This window comes from Erinaceus europaeus, chromosome 12 (assembly GCF_950295315.1).
Source record: "Erinaceus europaeus chromosome 12, mEriEur2.1, whole genome shotgun sequence".
Taxonomy (NCBI): Eukaryota; Metazoa; Chordata; class Mammalia; order Eulipotyphla; family Erinaceidae; genus Erinaceus; species Erinaceus europaeus.
In genome coordinates this window covers 85,279,084-85,288,229 of record NC_080173.1, presented here as the reverse complement: position 1 = coordinate 85,288,229, position 9,146 = coordinate 85,279,084, and the positions used below count along the sequence as shown (strand labels likewise).

The 9,146-nt window shown below is 49.0% G+C and overlaps 1 protein-coding gene across 2 annotated transcripts; it reads left to right on the top strand.

Moving 5' to 3' along the window:
• The first annotated feature begins 838 nt into the window (after window positions 1-838).
• Window positions 839-4,480, top strand: LOC103112310 (asialoglycoprotein receptor 1). Of its 2 annotated transcripts, none has more exons than XM_016188051.2 (9): window positions 839-1,162; window positions 1,740-1,841; window positions 2,722-2,838; window positions 3,016-3,111; window positions 3,201-3,272; window positions 3,447-3,533; window positions 3,636-3,787; window positions 3,870-3,976; window positions 4,061-4,480. In XM_016188051.2, exons 2-9 carry the CDS (start codon window positions 1,775-1,777, stop codon window positions 4,215-4,217), a joined length of 855 nt encoding a protein of 284 aa, XP_016043537.1. In that variant the 5' UTR covers window positions 839-1,162; window positions 1,740-1,774; the 3' UTR covers window positions 4,218-4,480. The 2 variants fall into 2 exon arrangements, with proteins under 2 accessions (XP_016043537.1, XP_007521776.1); XM_007521714.3 differs by having other exon boundaries at window positions 840-1,185.
• The last annotated feature ends 4,666 nt before the right edge of the window (window positions 4,481-9,146 follow it).

The window sequence follows — 9,146 nt, the reverse complement described above, 5'->3', positions numbered from 1 at the left end:
GGGAAGGAGAGAGACAGAGATAGAGAGACACATGAAGCCCTGCTTCGCCATTTCTGAAGCTTCCCCCCTGCAGGTGGGGATTGGGGGTTCGAACCTATGTCCTTTTTCACTGTAACATGTGCACCCAACCAGATGCACCACCACCTGATCCCCCAGTGGCCATTTTTTTCTTTTCCTCTATTTTATTTGACAGGACAGAGAGACTTTCCCTTTCAGATGGGGACTGAGGGCTTGATCCTGGGCCCTTGGTGCATTTTAATATGTGTGCTTTACCAGTCATGCCACAGCCCAGCCCCAACTAGTCCTGTTTTCTTGCAGTGTAGCTCTGGCTACAACCTTACTTGTTAGGGTATCAGTCTTCCTTAGCTGTGAATGAAGACATGCTCTTTGCTCTGGCCGTGCTGAGAGAGGATAATGAGTGCAAAGCTTTGAAGAGAGTCAGTGGGAGGTGGTGGCACCAGCCCAGATGGGGAAATCTGTTCTCCCCCACCCCCAGCTCTGTTCCCTGCTGCTGGGAGGACTGGAGCCAGGCAGGCAGGATTTGGGGACCCTGATGGCTGAGCCCATGGGAAGCTGGGACCTAGACTCAGATATCAGGGTCACAGGCTTGAATTGGGCAAGAGCAGAGGCTGGATTCCTCTGATCCTGGTGAGGGATATTTGGTGATGCAAGCAATTCTGGGAAATTCAGAGGCAGGAAGTGAAGGGGGCAGGGGCAGAGGGATAAATTGCAAACTGTACCCTGTGGTCCTTCCTGAGCTGTGTCGCTGCTGATCTCCCCCTCCCATGCAATGAAGAGTGAGGGAGCATACATGTGGAGGTGGAGGGCCAAAGCAGGAACCCCCACCTGTTCTTGCAGAGAAAAGGAGAGGTCACCCACATCTACATCTACCCTACACATCTGCTGAGTTCCAATTCCATTTTCTCTCTGTTTACTGTCCAAAGTCCTGGACACTGGAGATGCCAGGTTCGACCTGCTAGGACACACAGATGCAAAGACTAGAGCACAGGGTTGCAGGACCCTTGTATGGACCTGCCCCACCCCTCTTGCCACTGTCTAGGGTTCTCCATACAGCCGGGTTCTCCAGCTTTTAGCCCTCTCACTAACCGGACATCCATTGACCACTGAGGGACCCAGGAGTCGGCCTCAAGACCTCCAGCAAGTAAAAAGGGGAAGACTGAGGGGGTGAGTGGGGGATGGGTAGGGAGGAATGGAGGGTTGAGGGCTTGGTGGGAAAACTTTAGATGCCGGATTTGGAGTGTCAGGCCTGGGGAAAGAAGAAAGAAGAAAGAAGAAAGAAGAAAGAAGAAAGGTCTCTGGGGTTGAGGGGTAGCGCAGCGGGTTAAGTGCACATGGTGCAGAGTGCAGGGACCGGTGTGAAGGATCCCGGTTCGAGCCCCCGGCTCCCCACCTGCAGGGGAGTCGCTTCACAGGCAGTGAAGCAGGTCTGCAGCTGTCTATGTTTCTTTCCCTTTCTCTGCCTTGCCCTCCTCTCTCGATTTCTCTCTGTCCTATCCAACAACGAATGACGTCAACAACAACAATAATAACCACAACAAGGCTACAACAACAAGGGCAACAAAAGGGGGGGGGGGATGGCCTCCAGGAGCAGTGGATTCATGGTGCAGGCACTTAGCCCCAGCGATAACCCTGGAGGCAAAAAAAAAAGGGTCTCTATGACATAGCTACCTATCATTCAGGAAGGGTTTAGACCTCACAGCCCTGCTGTTCCGTTCCAGCCTCAACCTAAGCCCCAGGCCTAGCCAGCTCTACCATGACAAAGGAGTACCAGGACCTTCAGCATCTGGACAATGAGGAAAACGAGCATCAGATCAGAAAAGGTGAGGGGAGGCCGCCCCCCTGCCTGAAATTGGAGGGCGTTCTTGCCCCCTTACATTAGCTCCTGCCTCTTTCTGGACTTCCTGGCTCTATCTCTGGGCCACCAAGAAGCTTGGGTCCCCCAGGCCTTGTTTTAGGCAAGGCGCAGAGTCAGGGGCTGGAATCCTTTTCTTGGCAACTTTCAATGCTTTTGCATATCTCCCCAAACTAATCATGTCACCTGTTTCTCAGGACCCCAGGGAGGGGATAGGCAGGTGTGTGGAAGTGACTGGAAGAAGATGTGTGGGCGAGTGAGTGTGTGTGGTGTGGGGGACCCTTCTGGACAAGGTGGCAAGGAAGGGTTCTGCGACAAGGCTGAGGCCCCTTCTTATGGGAGCAGAGCTCTCTGGCTGAGGAAGGATGGGGTTCTCTGGAGCTTGGAGTGGGCAGTGCACTCTGATGGGGGTAGGGCAGGCCTCATATTCCTTCAGCTCACAGGCTTGGGGCCTCCACCGTCCCTTCCTGAATCCAACCAAAGGACAATGGGATTCATGGGGGGGGGAAGACATTATCTTGGGGTGGGGGTGGGTGGACCACTCACCGACAGTCTATAGTCCATAAACTCCCAACATCAAGGTTGTGAAGCTCATCAACTGTTGTGACACAGTCAGGCCACAAGGTGTCAGCAAAGGCTAGGGGCCTGGAGAGGGCCGGGGAAGGTCAAACCTGCACTAAGTTTTCTCCCTCCCACCACCCCCGCCCCCCATTGAGCCCCTCAGGCTCATCCACGGCCAGGATTTCTTCATTCATACAGGTCTCCCTGGGGTTCCAGAGGATCTTGGGCCCTGGAGCTGCCTCAGGCTCCTCAGTGTCCCTGAGCCCCCACTCCCTCTCCTTTTGCAGGGGTGCCTCCACCACAGTCACTCCTCCAGCGACTCTGCTCTGGACCCCGCCTCTTCCTACTGTCGCTGGGCCTCAGCCTCCTGCTGCTGGTGGTTATCTGTGTGATTGGATCCCAAAGTGGGTGCCCTGGGGAAAGGGCTGGAAAGGGTGCCGTGTTGGGGCCTGGGGAGGTGTGTGTGTGTGTGTGTGTGTGTGGGGAGGGACAGACAAATATGGCAGTAGCGCTGCTGGCTGCTGTGATGGTGGATTACCCCCCCCCCCCCAACTGTCTTGCCCACCTCCTCTTCTTCCCAGACTCCAAGCTGAAGGAGGAGCTACAGGCACTGACAGAGACTTTCAGCAACTTCACTGCGACCACGGAGGCTGAGGTCAAGGACTTGACCCACCTGGGTAAGGGGGTGGGGGTGGGGGTGGGTGCTGAAGGCCATGGAAAGGCAGGGCCAGGTCGGGGGTGGGCACTGAACAAACTCTCCCCCCAGGAGAAAGTGTGGGCAAAAAGATGAAGTCCCTGGAGTCCCAGCTGGAGAAACAGCAGCGCAACCTGAAAGAAGGTCAGAGCAGAAAGAGGTTGAGCAGGACGCAGGAGGCTGGCTCTTGGGCCAAACTGGGTGTCTGTGCCAGGGGCATTTGTGGCTGGTCCCAGCCTGCAGATGACAAACATTTCCCAACCTCAGTGTTCATGCTGACCTCCTTAACACCTGCTCTCCCCACCCTGGTTTCCCCAGATCACTCCTCCTTGCTGCTCCATGTGAAGCAGTTTGTGTCTGACCTGCGAGGCCTGAGCTGCCAGATGGCCATCCTCCACGGCAATGGTAAAGGGGGGGGGGGGGGCTTGCCACCCCTCCTTCCCCCTTTCCTGCCACTTCACCTTCAGCCAGCTCTTCAGACCCCTCACGTTTCCTCTGCCCCCTTAGCCTCTGAAAAGTCCTGTTGCCCTGTGAACTGGGTGGAGTACGAGGGCAGCTGCTACTGGTTCTCACGGTCTGGGAAGCCCTGGCCTGAGGCTGACAACTACTGCAAGCTGGAGGATGCCCACCTGGTGGTGGTGGGCTCCATGGAAGAGCAGGTGAGAGCCCTGCCAGGGCTCACCTGGGAGCTTGGTGATCTAAGGAGAGGTGACTGCCCACCCCTTTCTTCCTGCCCCCCAGAGATTTGTCCAGCACCATGCAGGTCCTGTCAACACCTGGATAGGCCTCACTGACCAAAATGGGCCTTGGAGATGGGTGGATGGGACTGATTATGAGAAGAGCTTCAAGTGAGTGTATGCCACCTTCTAGTCCCCGGGTGCAAGGAGCTTTGACTTCCTGGGAACCCCTGTTTATCTGTCTGGTCTCTATAGGAACTGGAAGCCAGATCAGCCAGATGACTGGTACGGGCATGGACTTGGAGGAGGTGAGGACTGTGCCCATTTCACGGTTGATGGCCCCTGGAATGATGACTTCTGCCTGAGGCCCTACCGCTGGGTCTGTGAGATAGAGCGGAACCACATCAGCTAAGAGCCTCCTCTCCCCCTAATTTATTTCCTTAACACCTTCACCTGCTAAAGGGGCCAGGCCTGCACCTGCTTCTGTTTGAGATCCTCTTCCATATTTTTGGACTTTTTCCTAAGAAGGGAAAAGGAAGGTGTCTGAGGAATGTAGAATGCTGTCTGGAGTGGTGGGACGCTGAAACCCATCCCAATTTCTGTAGCTTGCAGGTCGTTACTGTCAACTTTTTTTTTTTTTTAAGAGTAAAAGAGAAATACAGTTTAAATCTGTGAGTTGTTTGGTCACTGGAGATTAGGACTTGGAAGTGGACTGGTGGGCAGCAGGACACTTTGTGCAAACAGTGGGGCATCACAGTAACTATATGGATTTTGGGCCCAGCAGCCTGGCCCAAGAATCTGGCTTTGAATTTTCAGATATGTAAGTTATTCTGCTAAGTCTTAGTTTTATAGAGTGTTGTTACTGGGGACAAGGCTGCCTTTCTCCCCTAATAGAACCACCTCAGTGTGTTGAGTACCTTTTCCTGTAGGTCCAAGATCTCACTTATGTATAGTTCACTGCTCTTGGGTCATTTTTTTTTTCTTCATTTGGGCAGACAGGGGTAGGGGAGCCGGGGGGGGGGGAGATCCCATGGAGCCATGGAGCTCCCATGCTCTGATGTAGTGCCAGGGCTCCAGCCCAGGCCACAAGCATGCCAGGGCACAGGTCCTGTGAGGAAGTTCTCTCTCAGGCCTGCTTTCCAAGCTGGGAATGCAACTCACTGGTGTCTGCATGCATCACAGTGAACACAAGCTGTGCCTATAGACAGGCAGCAAATACTGTTGAGTCCACAACCAAGAATCACCAAACACTCACAGAAAATTAGTGCCATGGAAAAGGTGTCCCCAGATATATAGAGTCCACAACCCAGGGTGGGAGTTCACAGGGCAAATAGTTTATAGACAAAGGATTATCAACAAAGTGTTAGCTCATGAAACACACACACGAACTCAACTAATTCGAAAAAGGAAAAGTGTTAAGACCACAGTAAAATAGAGAAATGAACATGAAAGTATAATTAAAGGGAGCTGGGTAATGGTGCAGTTGGTAGAGTGCACATTACCGTGTGTGAGGACCTGAGTTCAAAGAGGTCCTTACCAGCAGGAGGGAACTTTAGGAATGATGGAGAAGTGCTGTGGGCCTCTCTCTCTCTTTCTTTCTCTCTTTCTCCCCTGCCTTATCTTTTTCTGTCTAATCTTCTATCAAAAGAACATGAGCCAGTGGAGTTGTCATATAAGCACTAAGCTCCAGTAGTAGCTCTGGTGGAAAAAAGTGAAAAAAAAAAGGTTGGGGGACTGGGAAGATGGCATAATAGCTATGTTAAAAGACTTTCATGCCCAAATGTATCAAAGGTTCCAGGTTAAATCCCCAGTACCACCGTAAACCAGACTGGATAGTGCTCTGGTTTAAAAAAAAAAAAATCATGGAACTGGAAGTGGTTATGCCTAGTGAAATAAGTAGGGAGATGAGAGAAAATTCCAGATGGCTTCACTCATATGTGGAGTCTAGAGAACAACACACATGAACTTTCAAACAGCCAGACAAGCTCAGAGCCTTAAGCATGAGGGTCCCTCACTCTACCAACTAAGCTATTTCTCCATGGTTTCACTTAATTTCTTTCTTTCTCTCTCTTTTTAAAAATATTTACTTATTTATTATTGGATAGAGACAGAGAGAAATGGAGAGGGGAGGGGATAGAGAGGGAGAGAGACAGAGAGACACCTTCAGCCTTGCTTCACCACTTGTGAAGCTTTCCTCCTGCAGATGGGGACAAAGGGCTTGAACCTGGATCCTTGTGCTCTGTAATGTGAGTGCTTAACTAGGTGAACCACAGCCTGATCCAGTCCCTTCACTTAATTTCTTAAAGGCCTTATGTGGGACCCCCTCCCTCCACCAGCTGTTAACCTAGAATTACTTCATACACTCAAAATCCACTGTCCTGGGAGAGAGTGTCTAGCAGGCCATTGGCTACACTGGGGTGGTAAGAAGGACTTCTTGTGATTCCCCAAGTATGCCCATAATGAAGAAGCCCTCCAAGCAGAGATGACATATGATTACTATCATAATATATTGCTTTTCTTTTCTTGTTATTTGTAGAAATTCTCTATTATTATTCTTTATCTCTGGATATTAGGTACTTGCTTTAAGTGTTGCCCTTCCCATTCAAGCTTATTCCTTGTTTCTAATTTTAGCTAAGTCAAATTTGTCAATCTTTTTTTGTAGAAGTAATATGTTATTTCCCCATACCATGTTTTTTTTTTTCTTTTTGCCTCCAGGGTCATTGCTGGGGCTCAGTTCCTGCACCACAAATCCACTGCTCCTGGAGGCCATTTTTTCCCTTTTTGTTGTCCTTTTCTTTTTTTAATAAAAAGAAAACACTAACAAAACCATAGGATAAAAAAAAAGAAAAAAAACCCCATAGGATAAGAGGGGTACAACTCCATACATTTCCCACCACCAGAACTCTGTATCCCATCCCCTTCCCTGATAGCTTTCCTATTCTTTATCCCTCTGGGAGCATGGACCCAGGGTCATTATGGGGTGCAGAAGGTGGAAGGTCTGGCTTCTGTAATTGCTTCCCTGCTGAACATGGGCGTTGGCAGGTTGATCCATACTCCCAGCCTGTCTCTCTCTTTTCCTAGTAGGCTGGGGCTCTGGGGAAGTGGAGCTCCAGGACATCTTGGTGGGGTTGTCTGTCCAGGGAAGTCTGGTCAGCATCATGCTAACATCTGGAACCTGGTGGCTGAAAAGAGAGTTAACATACAAATCCAAATAAATTGTTGACCAATCATGAACCTAAAGGCTGGAATAGTGCAGATGAAGAGTTGTGTGTGTGTGGGTGTCCTCCATTTTGTAGATAGCTAGTAGGCATATTTTAGTTATATTCCAAGGGCCTCTGGCTATACTAGTTTTTTTTTTCCGAACCTGAAATCTGATATGCAGGTGGATCTAAGTTATTGTCTGGGGACATGATGTCATGGCTGGAAAAAGGACCAGAAAGCTGGATCAGGGAAGAAAGTAGCTCCTAAATATGGGAAAGGTGTATAAATACTGTTAATGGTAAACCCCATCGATTTGATGTCATCTGGGGCCCATATTCAGCTTAGGAGCTGATGTGATCTCTGCATCCCTGTAGATCTGAGCTCACATTCTGTGGTCATGAGTAGGAACATTCCAAGCTGCCCCAATATCAGGACCCATCTTCCTCAGGTGGAAGATAGAGTATGTTGTCCATCCTCTGAAGGAAGGATGGAACATTCTCTACCGTTGTTGATCCAAGTTGAGGGCAAGGTCCTTTGGGGGCCCACAAAGGGGTCTATTTTGTTGCTCTTGATATAGATGACTGGTAACAATGGAAAGAGATTTATTTGAGGTCTAGGCCCATCATGTCTGTTTGGGAATCTCAGGACTCCCCAATTAGGGCCCCAGCTGATGGGGTGGCCTGATAGTGACTAAGAGTCATCGTTAAAATATGCCAGTCTCTTGCCCTTATTCAGCTTTTGTAGTCCTTGCTTTGATAAGGTTAGCTTTGGAGTGAGAGAACTGTAATAGGAAGTAGGTGAGGAGGGTATCTAAGTCTGAGTGGACACTATTTCATTATGAACTTTATACTGACTCACTACAGACTATTGTGCACTTTTGCTTTCAGGTATATATTTTGCCCTAATTTATGGATACATGTGAACATATGCTCTATCTCATGGGACCTGGTCTTTTTCTAGGTTTTGGGACTTTGTTAGGAAGTGAACCACCTGGAATGGAATTAGTCCTATGAGAGGAAAGGTCTCACCGTAATAATGAGGCTGAAGGGCGGACATTCCACGACTGATGCCTCTGAACACAGTCTGAAGTGAAGCAGGCCGAGGTGGTGCTCATTGTGTTGTCCTTGCTGTTTTATCCTTGTGGTTATTATTGTTGTTGTTGTTATTGCTGTCGTTGTTGGACAGGACAGAGAGAAATGGAGAGAGGAGGGGAAGACAGGGGAGAGAAAGACACCTGCAGACCTGCTTCACCGCCTGTGAAGCCACCCCTCTGCAGGTGGGGAGCCGGGGGCTCATGCTGGTCTTTGCGCTTTGCATCATGTGCGCTTAATGTGCTGCTCTACCACCGGACCCCTCCCCCTCACATCATGTTTGTAAGAAATAATCTATTACATTGCAGTCAAGTCCTGTCTTTAGGCTCTGCAGCTTCTGATTCAGATCTAGTGAACAAAATATATATAAAAGTTGTGAGGGTAGTCTGATGGACACCCACATACTGGGCGCGCTCTTCAGCAATTACTAACGTATGACCTGTTTTGTTTCTCCTACACCCCTCCTGCCTCCCCCACCCTGCTAAATTATTTTAGAGCAAATTCCAGATCTATAACTGCATCTATAAACATTCCAGCATGCATCCCTAAAATAGAGAATGTTTTGTTTTTAACATCGCCAAATATTATTACACCGGAAATAAAGGACAATCAATGCTTTATCCAGTTAGTAGTCACATTTATCTGATTTCCCATGTCTTTTTTTTATTGGAGGATTAATATTTTACATTCAACAGTAAATGCAATAGTTAAATACAATGCATGAATAAAATTTCTTAGTTTTCCATATAACAATACAACCCCCCACTAGGTCCTCTGTCATTCTTCTTAGACCTGTACTCTCCCCTCCACCCACCCCAGAGTCTTTTACTTTGGTGCAAAGTTCAGTGATTTTCCCATGTCTTTTTACAAACCAAGAGCCAGTGTTGTCATATTGCACATACCAGATGTGTTAGCATTGGTATTTAAGGCTATTTAGTCTAAAACAGTCTTCTCTCTTGCTTTCCTTTTCATTAATTTGTTGACAAAACTGGAAGTTGGCCCTATAAAATCTTCCACCTTCTAGACTTGTTGGAAGCACATCTGTGTTC